At 42.5% G+C, this 18,465-nt stretch overlaps 1 protein-coding gene across 1 annotated transcript in view; it reads left to right on the top strand.

Annotated features, from left to right (window-relative positions):
• The window catches only part of LOC125017431 (receptor tyrosine-protein kinase erbB-4-like), a 292,157-nt gene that overhangs the window by 202,648 nt on the left and 71,044 nt on the right, over positions 1–18,465 (top strand). Inside the window, exons 8-13 of the mRNA XM_047600584.1 lie at positions 405–518; positions 928–1,054; positions 1,493–1,566; positions 8,200–8,290; positions 10,418–10,617; positions 14,517–14,649. Of these exons, the coding sequence (XP_047456540.1) occupies positions 405–518; positions 928–1,054; positions 1,493–1,566; positions 8,200–8,290; positions 10,418–10,617; positions 14,517–14,649 (739 nt within the window). The remainder of the gene's footprint in view (positions 1–404; positions 519–927; positions 1,055–1,492; positions 1,567–8,199; positions 8,291–10,417; positions 10,618–14,516; positions 14,650–18,465) is intronic.

Below are 18,465 nucleotides of genomic sequence, written 5' to 3'. Positions count from 1 at the left end.
ACAGCCAGCAGGGAGGGAAAGGAGACTTGGATGTAGTATAACTATAAGACAGACATAAGGTACAGTACCTACTTGTGCTTCTGGCTTGCTGATCAGACTTATTGTTAGGTCAAAGGTTAATTCTTCTTCACACCTAATTTCACATATGAAGTTTTGATGTAGCTTATAGTAACCTGATTATTATACTATATTCTCCGGTTCGTTAATATTATGATGTGCCTAATATAAAACTGATGGTTTTATCCTCTAATGCAAGTCCCTGGCAAAGTGAACCAAAGTGACTTTCAGCACTTTTTTGTTTTTATGTGATTGCCTACACTCCACTCCCACTTATTGTACTGTATGTTCCTGCGTGAAAAACAGCAGCCATCTGTATTTGACATTTACGGTGAATTGTTTTCCAGATAACTTTGTGGTGGACCACAGCTCCTGTGTGAGAGCGTGCCCCAGTAACAAGATGGAGGTGGAGGAGAACCGCATCAAGATGTGCATCCCCTGTACTGACATCTGCCCAAAGGGTAAAACCACAAATAAAAAAAAAAAATAAAAAACGTAACTACAGATAGAGTGTTGGAATATTTATCCATAATATTCTCATTTATTTAGCAAAAAGATCAGAAGTGTGTGGCATGTGAAGGGTCAATCATATTACATAAATTCTAATTCTATCTGCTTAGCTGAAATATGCAAATATGCTGCATATGATAAATACAAGAAATGTGTCCCCTTTTTAAACACTAACAGTATCGAGGACATGAATTTTAAATAACATTAAAATGGTAATTGAAAGTTGCACACTGACACTGTAAAATACACTAACACCTTGAATCTACATTTATTCATTCATTCATTTATTTTGCCTGCAGGCTGCGTTAGGAACATTTAATCAAACCAATGCTTTCCGCTGTTTCTCTGCGTGTTCTGCAGCATGTGATGGAATAGGCACAGCCAGCCTACAGGCGGCTCAGACAGTGGACTCCAGCAACATTGACAAGTTCGTCAACTGTACCAAAATCAATGGCAACCTGGTGTTCCTCATCACCGGAATCAAAGGGTGAGGCCTGAGAACTGAATTTTGTGTAGTTGTGCAATTGTTTGTCCGTTCTGTGTCCTGTGTAAGGGTTAAGCTTTTTGTGAACAAGAAGTGGTATGAACCTCTTTCACTCCCGGAGTCCCTCTTCCTGGACCTTGTTATAAGTCTGTTCTTTGCTCTGTGGGGTGCACTTTGGATGAGGCAGAAGTAAAAATATTACTTTCTCTTGGAGCCTCTTAACGGTCTTTTTTGCCTCATGACAAGGAAGCATGTTGTTCTTCTTAGCTTATCCGTAGAAAACACTTAGACGGAGGCAACAGGATAAGGGTTTAAGAAAAGGGCGTGGTTTGAATATATTTTTAAAAAAAAATGTGGTGCAATGCACTACTCTTAAATACATGCTCTGTGTCAAAAAAGAAAGGACAATTTGTACAGTTCAGCTTTCTTTCCTGTTCACAGAGACGTCTATCATAACATTGAAGCTTTGGATCCAGAAAAACTCAACGTATTCCGCACAGTTCGGGAGATCACAGGTCAGTATATGATACGAATATGCATATGCATCTAAATTGTTACATAAATGCACGCCATTTTCTTTTGACTCCTATGCTATATATACTGCTCATATATGTGACGCTTGTGTGTGTGTGTCTGTGTCTGTGTACTCAAGTCTATCTCACCCTCCTCCCCCTTGAGACTGTCCACACCAAGGACAGACATCGCAGCATAAGATGAATATCGTATGAGTCTTTCAATCTCCTCTTTCTCTCTGCTGCTTCTCCCTCGGGGAGCTCCTAGCCTTGAGTCCCTCAGTCCCAGCTCTCCCTTCACGCACCATGAAGAAAAGATCCAGAACATGTGGTGCGCATCGTTAATCCGCCCGCTCCCCTATGCCACCGCCACTTTTGAGCTGCGTGTACACTGTCATCCTTCTGGACGTACGTTTGGCGGTGCCGCCAGAAAGGAAGCTGATGTCTGATTCTGACTCCCTCTCCAAATGTTACCTTTGAAATATTTTTGAGCGCTATTTATTAGTTATGAAGCCTCATAAAACAATAAATCTCTCTTGAAATAATACTTTCAGGTTGAAGTTTTACCTCTACCACTCATACGTCTACAAATACTGCTATAATTGCTCTTTATATGTGATATACAAGGTGATAAAAGCCCGCAATTAACTGCAGAGATGAATGTAGTAGTATAGTAGTAGTTTTCCTATTTACTCGTTATGCCGCTCGCGCTCACGCTGCGCCACACACACGCCAGCATTATCTAAATGAGATTCCAAGCACGCCATTCTGCCAAGAAAAGCACTTTATTTAGAGAGCAAACAAGGTAGTTCAGGCTTGGAAGTAAAACAATGAATATCTGATGTGTGAAGAATATATTTTTTTTTTTTTTCCACTGATGTGAATTACAGACGATTTGTATACAATTGTAACAGTGAGACAACAAGAGGACGCAGAAAACAATATCATGTTCCAAAGCATGAGAAACCATCAAATCAGGATGGCTGAGTGTGCAAAAGGTGCAAAGCGTGGAAGATAGAACGGTTTTAAACTCTGGCAAAATGCGATTGGCAAGCGGTCGCAGTCATTACTGCGTAATTATCCGCCGTCTTAGTAAATCAAGCGTTCATCTGCGATTGTGAGCTCTAAGTGTAAAGTACACAGCAAAATCTGTGGTGTGCCTTTTAAGTGGTGGCCCCACGCGTATATATGCCCCTGAATGCATTTCAAAGATCTTATGCAGCTGAAGCAAATCTGAATACACAATGGAGATGCTAAGTGCAATGATTTAAATAAAGTTGGCCTTCTGAGAATTTTGTATTTTATTTTTTGCATGCTTCCCCTCTCCTGATGGCAGTTTGAGCAGCAGGTGATGGGGCATAAACCAGTGGCCGTGTAGTCAGACATCTGTGTCAGCTCAGCTTGTCATCTCCCTGAGCTGTCAAGAGAACGTGACTCCTGACGGAGGCAACCAACCTGCCTCTGTGACCCTGGGGTCACAGCCGGCATCGCACTAGCTTTCAAATGAGCTGCGTGAGAGGACAGCTCCACACCGCCGCGCCCGCCCTTCCACTTCCAATCCTTTGCCTCCTTTCCCTTTGTGCTCTTTCTTCTTAACTTGCACTATTTTGCATAAGTGGTTTTCTCACTGTTGTGACTCGGGGTGTAATCACCACAACGTAAGCACTGTTAACCTTTGCTTGTGAGCCCGCACCCCCTTATCTAAGTGGCTCCATGGTGTAATTTGCTGTGTGCACTGGGGTGTTGCGGACGTGACTCTCGGTCGGACATGAACCTGTGAGCTCTGTGATATTTTTGCATTTCCCGCACAAAAACGCTCACTGACAGAGGAGAGAAGGTGGCATAAAAAATGAAGATGAGCCTGGTTTCCCCCCCCTTCAGAGATAAGATCAGTTTCATTCAGCATACATTTCTCCTTCTGTTAGCAATGTTCAAACAGTACATTATATGGACAGGTACCTCCTTACTACCTGTTCTACCATCTGATGTGTCGTAGGTGGAATGTGCATGAAAAGCTTCATATTTATGTATTTATTTTATGAATTACTCATTGCATTTTCTTGAAAAAAAAAACACCAATATTGACTTTCCATACCATCATTTTAAAATGGATCACAAAACTAAACTGCTGATTTGTTTTTAAGCCTCAGATACTTCACGTCACTGAGCAGCATCTAATTCTAAAGCAATGCCCATTAAAGTACCAAATCGAAACCATCATTTGACTTTCAACCGCGGGAAAACACTGCCGTGTTATGGTGCTGCGACGTATCAACCTGCAAAAGTGCAACAAGAAAGCATGTTGTCTGTTACTGAGTGATATCTGGTGTAACAGTCTGGAGGAGGATCTGAGTGTCTCGTCTTTTTGAAAAAGTGGGCCTGCGGTTGAATTGCTCTAATCTGTGTTGCTGCGGCTTCACCGAATCCTCACTGTATTAAACATCATAGTTCCCGTGGTCAGACACTGAATGTTTTTTGTAGTACTGCAGCATTTTTATATAAATGAGCTCATACACAGAGCTTGTCAGATGCCATTTTCGATGTAGTCCATGTAACTGTGATGTAACTCATATAACAGAGCCCACCTGTCAGTCACAATAGCCTCTTGTCTGTTTTCCTTTTTTGCTACACTGCTTTTCATTTGAGCTATTAATTTCTTTTTGTTTTGTACTATTGTGCCATAACGTAGACTGGTTCGGCGTGATCTAGTAGCTCGCAAAAAAAAAAAAAAAACCTCACTATCCACCATGTTTATAGTCAGACTCATATTGAGCTCTTTCCTCTTTCACTGTGTAATACTCCCATGCTGAGCCTGCTTCCCTGTTTCCCATGGACCACTTCTTCCCGTTTGGAAAATTCTCAACAGCAATTGATGAGTCAATCGACTAAATCTGGCCCATCTCGCTTCAGTTTCCCTCCATGTAGATTCTTCTGAGAGATGTTCTGTTGAATGGACGTCAGCAAACGTAATGCAACAATTATTTATTTTGCTTCATCTGTACAGAGACTACTCTGTAGTGTCCAATAACTACCTCTTTCATCTCTTGCCTGTACACTCTTAAATTTAAAATTGGAGTTATTATCTTGAGTCCAGTAGGTGTTGACGGGGAGGCCAAAGACTTTTTCTACCAGCTTATTTGTAACGGTGGTGTGAATGGTGAACGAAAGAAAAGCTGAACCAAAATCTAAGAACAATGTTGGCGGTGGAAATGGCATCCTCTGGGGATCAGATGGGCCTGCATGCAAAACGAGTGGGATCTAGTGAGATGAGCAACTTGGCTGTGATGTGACTTTTGACAAGCTCTAATACCACAGGGTGATAGGACAGCGCTTGGCGCTCGGATGGTGGCCGTGCCTTTGAATATGGGGACAGTTGGTTGGCTAAGCGAGATGTTAAAGAAGTTTGTCAGTTGTGCTGAACACTCTCTGAACAGGCGATTGGGAATGTTATCGGTTCCTGCAGCTTTCTGTGGGTCAAGTCTTCCACACATCAGCAGCAGCCACACCGTGAACTAACTCATTAGGCAATGGATGAGTCATTTTTTCTTTGTGCACTGATGAATGCTTTAAGGTGTGCATGGAATAGTGTAGTAGTTTTTTTTCTCCTAAATATCCCCCGTTCAGTTCTCCTGTCTCCACATGAAAGATCAACTCCTGCTGACTGGAGATGCCTTGTTTCTTGATCAGAGGTCGGCATCGATGGCCCTTAGTAGCACCTCTTTTGTTGTCCATGGCTTCTAATCCTGTGGTGGATTGCATGATGATAGCATCTGGCATCCAGCCTACTTCTCCAATCTGTGTGTTCAAAGCAATCTTGTAAAGCTGAAGTGGATCCTTCTGGCCAGACTATGACCCATTTACTTGTGGCCCTGGGGAAACCACTTAAGTAGTGGCTGGTCAACATTATAGATATCAGTCAGAGTGACCAAAGCGGGGATGGAGGAGGACTGCCTTCAATGCCTCCTGGGCCGTGGTAGTGTACACAAAGTCCAGTATGTTCTCCCCTCTAAATGCCCTCATGGCATTTGGCACAGTCTTCAAAGTCGTGTACTAAAAAAACCTATGGGGATGTATACACACAGATAGTTAGGAAGGAATTTTACCATCAGGAGCTCCTGTTGGAGGTAGCAATGTGAAAGCCATTACAGCACTAACACACCAAGTGCTGCTGACAAGCATACAAGACCAACCATGACTGGCCTTACAGCTTGAAGTGTCTCGGCCGAGCTGAAGGAAATAATGCTAGGCCTTCCATGTGGGTGGCTGTGTTTGCAGTTTTGTCATGGACCCATGCGGAAGGTTTCTTCTTGTATTTCACACTGGGTAGCTTAACAATGATCTTAGCTGTTTCCCTGCTTCCCCTGCCTTTCACTTTATTCTCCCTGAGGGGATGCAGTGGGGAATACCAGTATCGTCTGGACTACACTACCGGTCATAGGCTTGGACACACCTTCTCATTCAATTCAATGTGAAGGTGTGCCCGAACTTTTGACTGGCAGTGCAGGTAAGGGAGACATGGCCAGGAATGCAGTATTACAAGGGTGGTCCCCACGTGTCAATAGTCATGTGAGTTTGAAGTGTGTTATTTTCCACATAGAAACTTAAACTCCCTCAGTCAACAAAGTTTTGCTATATTTTTCACAGTTATCAAAGTTCTTCTTCTTTCTCATATTTGTTAGAGTAGTTTTTAAAGACGCCCTATGCATGACTAGAAGATGAGCTCTGATGAATAATTTTATGTATGTAATGTATACTATCAAGCATAAAATTATAACCACTTTCCTAATACTGGGTAGGTCTACCTTGTGCCTGCAAAACAGTTCTGACTCATCAGAAAATGGACGTGGACCTTCTGAGGGTGTCCTGTGGTGTCTGGCAACAGGATGTTGTTAGAGGGGGTCTTTGGGTCCTGTGGGTTGAGGAGGGGGCTCTGAGGATCAAGCTTGTTCCAGTGCTGCTTCCATCATGGGCAGGTGGTACATGTCTAAGAAGATGAATGCCAGGTCCAGAGGTTTCTCAGCTGAACATTGCTATGTCACAATATGGTCAATGGTATTAACATCACCTGTCAGTGGCTTTAATGTTGTAAAACACAATGATGACTTTTAAATTAGACACAGCCTTTACATATTATCTCCTTCACCTGCTCTCTGAGAATGTGTATCCGCCTTGTACAGTTGTAACAATGTGCAAACGTATGTGAATCGCTAGCCCCTGATTATATTACCACAGACAAGCATTCAGGAGGCAGTAGACTGTTATCTTGATTAGGGAGAGCCCCCCCTCTGAAATAGCTGTATGGCAGAGCTGTGAGGTGCCTCAGCACTGCGGGTTTTGTCATTAAGACAATTAGCTTTGACAAGTACAATGCTAACGATTCTATAGCGCTGTTGCCTCTGGGCTTGGAGACCCTTACAGCATCATAAACTGCACACCATGAGAAACAAGATGGACAAATAACAAAAGAGCAATTAGCTTTTACAAGCATTTTCCTGGAGTATATTTAGCGTTTTAGATGGATGTCTTATAACGCTGTGCAAAGGAATTGCAGTCTTGAAATATTTCTCTTCAGTGAATACGTGTATCAAATTATCCTCATGTTGATTACATATTAAGCCCGGGTGTGTGATTCCTCACAATTAACTGACCTTTTTTTTTCTCCTTTCTTCTTCTTCTTCTTTTTTTTTCATACTTCCTCCTCAAACAGTCTTAATAAGTGTTCATTCAGAGCTTGCTGCCGCTCTGCTGGGATAAACAAAATGATGTCCGGGAAGCGATAAAGGTGCTGGTGAAAGTTATTGCTTTCTTGTCAATGAGCCAAGACGGCCGTCTTTCACCACGACTCTCCTCTCTCCACCATCACTTCTTCCTTTCTGAATAAACAAAAATTATGTGTCCCATGGGAGGAAATCACACGGTTTAATATAATGGAGTCAGACACTGTTCATTGACTGGAGAATGCATCATACTGCACAAAAAGATTTTTCACCACCACGACCTCCTCTTCCTCTGCAGTAAAACCACAGTATTGCTTTTACTTGAAATAACTCTTGACTTTTTGTTTTTCTTGTCATTATATTTACTTAGACTTCCCTTCCTTCCACATTCTTCCTGCTCCCAGTGTGGGTTTTCCCTTGGTGTCATAGACTCATCCAACTGTTTTGTTTGTCCTCTGGTGTTGGCGTGGGGTTTGTGCTTCCCCACTGTTCCTCTACTAAATATTTCATATTTCTGAATCCATTATTGAATATCCTAAATGAGCCACAGCCACCTTCTCGACTTTTCATTTAATCATTTAAATGATTCAACAGTGGAGATCCTGATGAGGGAAAACGCACAAATATTGACACGTTAGACTTAACACTTGTTGTAGCCGGCACCTCTGTGGAGTTGACGTGCCGCACTGTGACATCTTTCTGACTTACAAGTACTTGGCTGTTTTCAGGTTGGGCTCAGGTGGTGTGGTTACTGTGAGAGAGGAATGCCGCTAATTCTAGAGAGATGCCAGTTCTCGTTTTATACGTGTCACTGTTGTAAAAAAGGACTCATATGATTGACAGGTGATTCTAGCCTGTCAGTACCAGAAGCTCATTATAACTGACGTGTCTTTGTGTGTGTGTCTGTGTCCCCATTTAGGCTTTCTTAACATCCAGTCTTGGCCTGACAACGTGACAGACTTGAGTGTTTTCTCCAACCTGGCAACTATTGGGGGACGAGCGCTGTACAGGTACCTGATAACATAAGAGCTTTGTTGTGATTGCATGTGTTAGACTGTATGGTGTAATTGAAACTTGTAAAGCTGGATTCTGATTTAAGTTTTAGCAAAGTGATGCAAAAAATGTCTTCTCTAGTAAACAGTGTATCATTTCAGTTAGAATGATACAGTTAGAATAGCTTTGCTGTGATTACATTTGTTAGAGCTCATGGTAAATTAATAAGGTAAATTCAGAATTGTGCATAATTAATGGACACACAATGACGTGTGTGTTTGAACATAGCTCGCAGCTAATCTCACAGACTTTAAAGCAACGAAAGCATTAACAGTCAGAGCATTTTAAGGTGCATAAATTTGTTTTCGCAATGTGCAGTGACTCATATTACTTTGGCATTAAAGCAGTAACACAATGGTTGTGACATGCAGATAAAAATCAATTCTGCGACACTCAAACCAGCGTGATTGCTGTCCTTCTAGTTGTACTGCGTACGTGCACGGACGACTTTGGGTTATGCATAATTTTTATGCAAATCAACAACCAATGTGGTCTGCTTGGCTATGCTCCTGTGGTTAAGTGCTGTGGCTTTTGCCAAGAGCGGTTTTTGTTACAGCCAAAGAACACAGAGCCTCAAACACATTCAGTTTTTTTTGTTTTTTTTTCTTTCTTTTGCGCTGGTTTTGTTTTGACATTTAAGAAGACAGCTTGGTCTTTTTAACCCGGCTGATAGAACATAATTATTTATCATTTAGATTTTAGTGGTCTCCGCGAGAGAGCTCTGCAAATTTGTAGTGGCATTTCGGGTGGAAACAAAGTGTCAGCTGAGGATATACTGCGCCCCGGTGTTTGTGTGCGTGCCGGGGGTGCGTACGCAAGAAGTGTGTGTGTGTGCACTGCACCTGCCTGCAGATGGAAACAGCAGGCTGCAGTACAAATTATAGCCTGCCACCCACCCTTGCCCCGTACTTGATCCTGCACACTCTCTGTCTATCTGATGGCTCTGACATCCCACTGGCCTCCTGTCATTTTTAAACTGTGCAAGTGGGGCACATGGGAGAAGCTGACGGTCGGCATTGAAATAAAAAAGAAAGAATGAGAGGCTTGCAGGTAAAATGATGAAGAGAGAGCGATGCTGAAGGGACAGTATAAACATATAGGCATGCAAACGCGCTGTGCATGCTCTGCAATATTAAAGACGTTAACTGGAACACTTTAAACATCAACATGCTCAATTCTCAGCAGGTTTATATATATATATATATACACATACATACATATATACATATATATACATACATATATACATACATATATATACATATATATATTGTCTTATATATATATATATATGTATAAGGCCACATGCTGTAAGAATGCTGCTGCACGTTTTCCCGCTTTCTCACTAAAATAACATCTCTGTCTTTGCTTGAATGTAATACACCGACGTCGAGCATGAGGGCAAGTATCCCCAGTTCAACTCCTGTTTTGTGAATCTTTAACGCGTATAAGTTAAACATTTATTTAAAGAGCCTTCGCGAGCCAAATAAGCAGAAGCAGTCAAATAAGCTGCGATGTGCGAGGTGCACTTTTCAAGAGCAGAATGTGGAACAAATGAACAGCCTCCATGTGCGTTTTTTTTTTTTTTTTTTTTGCATTAATCCTATCTAACACGGCCACATGCAAATATTCTACAAATGTGTGTTAATTCAGTGTGAATTTTAACAGCTAAACGAGGCATATTCAGGGATAGGATGCATGTGTTAGGGTTTCCGTTTGATACCGGTGGCTCTCAGCCCGTATTCACATATTTATTATTATCCTTTAGCACTGTCTTGCCTCAATGTTAACCATATGGTGTTAACTATATGTTCATAAATCATTATGCCAGGTGGCATCACGTTTTTTCTTAAAAGATAGTATGCCAACATACTCTGAAGTGTGATGTCTTAAAGGTATTCATACAGATTGCATGAGTATTCACATTATAACTTCGTAAAAACAGACATTTTACTAAAAAGCCTGTGAAATTAATCCATCTTCTGCGTTCTGCGTCTTTCTTTTCCCTGTTCTACCTCATCTCTTCTCTGGCCGCCCCATCTTCCTCTCACTTCCACCCATTATTTCCCGTCTCCCTTTCTCAGTGGGATCTCCCTGCTGGTGTTGAAGCAGCAGGGCATCTCATCGCTGCACCTTCAGTCTCTGAGAGAAATCAGCGCGGGGAACGTCCACATCGCGGAGAACAGCCAGCTCTGCTACTACAACACAGTCAACTGGACACGGCTGTTCCGCGCCGCTAACCAGAAGGTCCTGATCCGCAGCAACCGAAGCCCACAGGAGTGCTGTAAGTTCATGCAAGAACAGGGGTTGAGGTTGGTCACTGGCATCGCGTTGGGGACACCAAGCCTTTAAATACACTGCTCCCAGTTAGATTTTGTACCTGAAACACCAGAAAAAAACACATTTTAATAAAAATATTTATTAGTAACAAAACTAGGGATGGACCGATTCTTTAACAGAACCGGTTCCAACTGGTTCAATTCATCGATATCATTGCCCTTTATGCTTTATCGGTTCGTCCCAGTCCAGAAGGTGGCGGTAATGTACCTAAATATTGTATATATAACTGCCATAAAACAGAAGAAGAAGAACAATCTTCTTTAATCGCATTATTCACATCATGCAACGACTAGAAAGACGCAATGGCAGAGACTGAAATGGTCAAAAGTGTGGCTTCACTTCACCAGAAGGGAGTGTAACAACGTAACGTGCAATTTATGCAGCACCCTCATTTCAAGCAAGGGCAGCAACACCTTAGACACGATGAAGCATTTGTTGATGACGCATGGCATTACAAACCCAGAGAGTCATGCGTTCGACAATCACCGGTCAACAAGCACAGCTATCACTGAGTCTCAGCAGAGCTAAGACGGATACATTGACCAATTTCCTATTTGTTTACTTACACAAGCTCTTATCTCTTGTTTAGAAACTCAAAAAAATGTCATTAACCATGAACACCTACACACACACACACACACACACACACACACATATATATATTTTATAATCAACCACCGGGACCATGTGGAGAGTGCACGGATTTGGCCACATTTAATTAGGCAAATAAGATGTGATGAGCTAAAGAATGTGTTTCTAAAAATGGCGAAGCTTTTATTATATCAGTGCCACAAGTGGTAAGACATTATTCATTTATGTTTAATGGTCATTAATGAACCAGTATTTGCATTATTGAGTTGGCCCCCCTTTCACCGGGCATGTGCTCCTTTCCCCTGGGCAGTTCCTTAGTGTTGAGCGCACACACACTTCTTAGAGACTTTGAAGATTTTGGGATGAGATTCAGGAGTCACATCCTCGGTGCGATTTTGTGTGTGTGTGTGTCCTGTCTGAGCCTGGCAGGGAGTGGAAGAGGGCAAGTATCACGCTGTTACAGGGCAGCGAAGACAGAGGAGAGGGGAGCCTTCTCATGTTTCAGTGTGAAGATGCATTAAGCTGAAGAGGAATGCCGTAGAAGCTGCATTAAATATACAAACATATTTTGGGTGCTCAAATGCATTTTCATCAAGTCATTTCATCCAGGTAGTAAAGGAACCCACTGGAACTCATTCCAAAAAGCTTTCTCAGTTAACATTAAGCAGTCAGCCCTTTCACTCTACGTGCGTTTCCTTTGGATTTGATTGCAGTGGATTTTCTCTCCGTAGCTTGATAAGATTCTCTTTAAATAGTGCGCTCTCTTCAAGTACGTCTGGCGTCGCACGAGGCTGCTTGGCTTCTTTTAGTTGCACTGTAATTTGACTGTGAGCATTCAGATGAACAGTTCTGCTGAGAACCTCTTTTGATATTCGACTGAGCAAATGCTCGACTGGGTGGCGGGCGAGACAATTAAACGTGTTTACATTTTGTTCTCGTTTTCCGAAGTTCCTTTTGCACAAGGAGGGATCGGCGCGCTTAGCTCTAGCATTTAACAATAAAGACGAGCTTTCTGCCACTGCAGCCTCGTCAAGTCAAAAAGCTGATGAAAGGGAATCCCGTGATGGAGGCCTTCAAGTCTGAGTGATTGCTCTTTGCAGTAAAATGTCAGCGGTTTCTCGGGATGTTTCATTCTGCAAATTTTTTAGGTTATGCAGGAAGAGAAGAATCAATCAAGCCCCTGAGCTTGAAGGTTCACTGTTATCAGTGCAGGCAAATGAATAAACAGATTTTTTTCTTCTCTGCACTACACACGACTTGTAACCCAGTATGTGATGATTGAGTTTTAGTTGATATGTAAATATATGCGTTAACTAACTATATTCATCTGTAACATTACGTTTCTCTACACCTCTGTAAATGTCACTGATGAACCCAATGGTCAAAATGCTGAGACAGAGGCAAATAAATGAATAAATAAAATAGGTGCTCTACTGTGTGTTGCATTACTGAGATACTGTATAGTGTGAGTGACTATTGGAGCTAATTTGTAATAAATGGCCTGTAAAAGCTCAAATAATCCAGCTAATGGAAGCAACTGCAGACATTTGATCTCATATAAAGTATATTATTAGTTTTAGTTGGCCATATATGTGACTGTGAATGGTTGTCTGTCCCTCTGTGTTTGGACTAGTGACCTGTCCAAGGTTTACCCCATCTCTCCTCCAATGGCAGCCGGGATATGCTCGAATGACCAAATGAACTGAATGTGAATGGATTTGTTTCACTTTTCCTCAACTGCCCCTTTACACTCTTACACACGTGTAGCTTTTCAACTGCTGTCCTGCATTACTTTCCTCTCCCTTCATGCAGTCCTTATTTTAATCATCATCACTGCCTATTGTTCTGTCTGGCTTGAACCTCAAAGGCCTTCCTTCTCTCCCATCATCTCAGATACATCTGACCCTCACGCCCACCTTGTGCATATTTTTGTTTTTTTTTGCTCAGCACCCATCATCCCTCCTTGTCCTCATTTCTGACTGCGCGGTCAGTTTATCTTTAGCGCTGGAACGCAAACAGAGGTGGTTTGAGAAGTTTGAGTTGAGTTGGCTTGGAGCCCTCGAACGGAGCTCGACTTCTCTTTTCTCCGCGTATCTGCATCTTTCTGTCTGAATTTGTGACACTGAGCGACACTGAGGCATAGCCCCTGGCTTACATGTCACCTGGATGGCAGAAACAGCAGGGGGGTGGGGGGCAGTATCTGCAGTGCTGTCACCGCATTACCTCAACACTCTCATTTTGTCACTGCAATGCTCTCGGTTGCTGTAAACTTAGTGCTGGGTGTGGAGGCAAAAAAAGAGAGAGATAAGGCAACCGGGCCGTTCAAGAGCAGATGTAACAGCCTGAGTCGATTATAAAAAACAGCGAGGCAGAAACGGAGAGAACAGCATACAGATTGCTGAATCGAATGAGAGAAAGGGGCATTTTGTCTCCGTTGCTCTTACGTGTGAACGGCAGCGAGGGGTTTGTGTGTTGAGAGCAGCTGTTATTATTTTTTAGTTCTAATATTCTCCGTCTAGGTATTTGAATTGTTGATTTTCATTTGTGTTTTCTTTTTTCGCAAGTGTAAATTAAATCAACAGGTCTGCGTGAGTCTCTCTGGGCCTCACTGGTGATTTGTCACTGTTTGTTCAGCATTTTATAATGAAGCAGCGCAGCAACTTTTCTGAGTGCACGATGGATTATATCACACAGGACTGTACACGTTGAGACCACTTATTTAGATCCCACACTCGCAGAAAACTGCCAGCCCAGCCCTGGATTGATCACAGTTAATTAATGCAACGTCTTTTTTGTTGTTGTTGTTGTTGTTGAAGAGGGTTTTGTAAAAATGAAACTGGGTCGTGAGTAATTATTTTGCAACTCTTCTGCGTTTATTGTTCACCCGAAAGAAATATTTGAATCCCTTGTCACGGCTTCCAGCACCACACCTATTGTTCGGGAAAGTTGTCACCTCGGAATCATGACTTTTGTAGGCCACCGCGAATGAACAGCTGCTCTGTGGAGGCGGAGAACTCCAGTGTAAAAATAAGCCCTCGCAAATTGCATGTGGCTTAGTACATCCAGCCCCGTGTCCTTTCATAAATAATGGGATTATTTGGGGTAATTTTATACCCAGCTAATTTGGGGGGAATTTGGGGGGTTTTATTCTCTGCGTCTGTACCGGTGGTGAGTCACCAAAACACAACCGCTTTCTGCATGAATGGAAGCGCTTCCTCTCACGCTGCCTTTCTTTGTGTGTGCACCGAGCAGCCAGGGAGCGCATGGTGTGTGACCCGCTGTGCTCAGACGCCGGGTGCTGGGGTCCCGGCCCGGACCAGTGTCTGTCCTGTCGATACTTCAGCCGTGGGCGAACCTGCGTGGACACCTGCAACCTCTACGAAGGGTGAGTTGCGCAAGCTCGCACACAAAGCGTTAATAAGACTGGATAAATAACAGATGGATAAATGGAGGGGTTCAAGGCTGGGTGGCATTCTTGCTACTGGACAGACTGAGGGAGATGGAAGATTGGGAACTGACTGAAAAAAATAAATCTGTTCTCTGTGATCTAGCATCCCCTCAGAGAGAATAGACTTTCCACACATAAACACAACCGCGTCTCATGCATTTAATACCATGGCAGACTTGTAATTGCTTTTTATTATAATTGAGAGGAAAAAAAAAACAGCATTTATTTCACTCTATCAATTTTTTTCCATTTTATTACTAGTGTACAAATAAAATTAATAATGCAGAAAAAACAAGGTTAATATTTTTGTCACTGAGATTGTCAAATGTTGTTTCCTATTACTGCGTTGAAGTGTTAACCCGACTGGCCGTCGGCCCACACAAATGCCACACAGCATGTGAATAGTGCCGCACTCTGAACCTTCTCATCAGCTGCGACCCGTCAGAGTTGGTGGCGACAGTAGCCCACAGAAAATGTTTGTCAGATCTGCAAATCAACAAGAGGCTTTTGAACTAGCGGATGCATCTGGAGCAAACGGTATAAATATACACACCAAGAGAATATGAAATTCACGTCAGCTGCATGCGCACAATCAAATGTGCACTTTGCACTCAATGAGGTAAGGACGAAACTGAACTGTCTTGACTTCTGTCCCCAAGAAGTTTTGAAGCCATTCACACCTTGAGGCTGGAGGCTCCCACTGACAATAGTTTCGTTAGAGCACCATTCATAGGGTAAGAAGCCCAGGCACACAGTCCCCCTCCATAACGACAGGTAAGTACCCAGCCATGATGTGGCACCAGTTTCTGGTTCTGCGAGTTTTCCTATTTGAACCTCAACTTCCCACTAGTCTCTCAGAACCAGAGAACCTACTCGGATGAGTGGCGAAACATCTTCAAGAAATTCTACAAGACCAGTTGCCTTTATTCAATGCCTTTTGGAATATCTTAGCTGTAGATTGTGATTCTGGAGTGTCATCCAGATTGTATGTTGCAACACGCAGATTGTCAAACGGAGGCCGTGAAACACAAAACAGGTTCTTTTCAGCTGAAAGTATAGTTCTGCTTAAGCACTTTAGTGAACCAGCATACCCAAATATCTATAAACCTGTATATCAGAAACCACAGAGAAATTCTGTTAAAGCCATTTGCAGCTCATAAATTGACACAGTTTAGAAAGTTTGAAAAGTTTTAGTGCAGTTTTCCCATGAATATTATTAAATAAACTGTGCGCAGTTATACTGTACGCCTGCTTTCTGCTTATTTGTCGTAGATATCCAACATCTGTCCTCGTAGTTTGAATAAAATAAGTATGCTTTTGATCGTCTCCTTTTCAACGTTCAGCCTGAAGTGCGGTAAAAACCAGAGTCCAAGCACTCGACAGAAGGTCCTGCGGTTGCGTCCTCTACAGGTTTCAGGAGAATGATGCTGCAGTGAATTTTGGTTCCCTGATCAAATCAAGGACAAATATAGAAAAACAAATCAACCCGTCGTGTTTTTGCTAAACTCGAAGGGATCCTCTGTTGTTGGACGGCCTGCTGCATCACCCGCTCATCAAAAGTTTTCAAGAACAGCCCAAGGCTCTTTGTTACTGTTTGCGAGTTTAGCAGTAATTTTTTTTTTCTGTTTACTAGGGATAATATCAAGAGCCAGAGGGGGAAAAAAAGAACCATTTAAGAAGCGGTGGTAAATCTTGGTTTAAAAGGCACCCCTGCAGTGTCATGACAACAGGGGTTCCTTGACTTTAAAAGGAAATTTAGCTTGATGCTACCTACCTTGCGATGAAAGGTGAGAAGACCTGCTCCCCCACAGAGTTTCATTAATGACATTTTAGGGTTTTTCTTTTCTTTTTTTTTGCCCTCGTGGAGATGCTAGAAAGATGCTTTGAAGTTCGGTGTCCTGATTCGATCATGAAGTTTTGGAGGATGTGCTACAGAGGAGCGAGGAGGACGAGAAGTTAGGGCAGGGTGGCTAGGCGTGTCACTGCGTGTCACAGTCACTGCTTGCGCACGGGGCCACGCCCTGCCTACCTGTCCACCTGCACATCGGCACCAGCTGCACCGTCTCACCGTCCACCAAGTGCAAAGACCCTAACACTTCACCCTTGCAGCGTTGCACAACACTGCGCTTCACGAGCCTCAGTTGAACTAATTCACATTTTAACATTGCTTGTGACTTTATTTGGTCATTTCTCTGTATTCACCTCACCGATCAAACCCTCACGTTGCCCTCTAGTCGAAGTTTTTGTTTTGCAATTTTAGTCCAGTGTGGATTTGGTGGGTGACAGGAAATGCACTTTAAGAAGTGAAAAAATGCATTTAAGGTGAGATGTGTATTATAAAAAACATGAAAGATCCAGATACTTCAATTCCGTTTTATGACGGTTTACAGAAGCTAGATCCTGAAACTCCTAGAGAAAGCACAAATATGACGGTGGTGGGGAAACTTATTGGAGTTTGGGGACCCGTCTGCTTGAGGATGGGCCAATAGAAAGACAGAAAAAAAATAGCGAGGTGGGAAAGAATAAAAAGGAGTGAAGTAGAAAAGAGGAGCAGGAGCAAGCAGGTCAATTTATATACCCATCTGGATAAAGCGTGTGGAGCAACATACATCATAGGTGGTGCGTCATACATGGGGAAGGGGTGATAATGAATGCAATGAATGGATAGGGACAAAATTCAAAATATAAATTATAGAACAGCTTAGTGGGTGTATAATGTGCTAATAAAGTTACTGCTATAAGAATAAACAGGCAGAGGCAGAGAACTGTGTCAGAGATGAAAGTCATTTACATTAAAAGTGAGTAGGCCGGCATAATGTATGCATATACTGTATGATGTATGTAAGAAGCACAGAACTTTTATTAACATTCAGGTAAGAATGGATAAGTGCAGGCAGTGAATATTTGGCAGCTTGATCATATCAGAGAAAGAGGGACGGGAGATAGAACCAGCCCAAATTATAGCATTTATCAAAAAGAACCGTTTCAATCCTTCTACGTTTGGAAACTTTTTTAGGGAAGTGTTTTATTGGGGTACTCATGAAGGCTTCAGGGGTCTTGTATATCAGGAATTTTCTATTAAACTTCGTTCTGAAGGTTAACTGGAAGTCGATTAAGGTAAAAGAAAGTTGGTAATTCCCATCAATCCTCTTGCTGCAGCTTTTTGGATCAGCTGGAGGCTGTTTAGGGAGTTATTTGGACTTCCTGAAAATACGTCAGTTCATCCCAGAAGTATAACAGTTCTGTGCTAGATAATATTTTCAGTTTTCGTTGGAAAAACACACGCACAAAACGCTGGGTTACTGCCAGCTCAGCACGGGGTCAGAGGTGATTTGTTAATGGTTCTTGAAAGTGTTTGCAAAGTTGAAACTATTTCGTCACTGTTAAAAACGCCAAGTGTGCACGTTTACTCGTCTGGGAGGACGTACAGGTTTGTGAATGTGCTGCTTTATCTTTGTCCTTTGCAGAAAGAAAATGCAGGAAAGAACAGCCCAGCAAAAGCCACCTGCGGCAGCCTATAAGCGTCAATGATATCTTGCAGCTACACTGCCCGCCTCTATTATTTCAACCAGAACACGCCCAGACAAAGACTCACCACCCCTAACTCCTGAAAGGTTTTACGAAGGCCAGATGAGGCATAATTAATACTAATTTGATTTAGTTCCCACCGGGACAGTTTTTCCCACCACCTCTAAGCAGTTTTTTCCTTCTCTGACCAGAAGAGAGGGACCCAAAATTCATTCACCTTCTCCT

This window comes from Mugil cephalus, chromosome 12 (genome assembly GCF_022458985.1).
Source record: "Mugil cephalus isolate CIBA_MC_2020 chromosome 12, CIBA_Mcephalus_1.1, whole genome shotgun sequence".
In the NCBI taxonomy this organism is placed as follows: Eukaryota; Metazoa; Chordata; class Actinopteri; order Mugiliformes; family Mugilidae; genus Mugil; species Mugil cephalus.
This window is presented reverse-complemented; position numbering and strand designations above follow the sequence as displayed.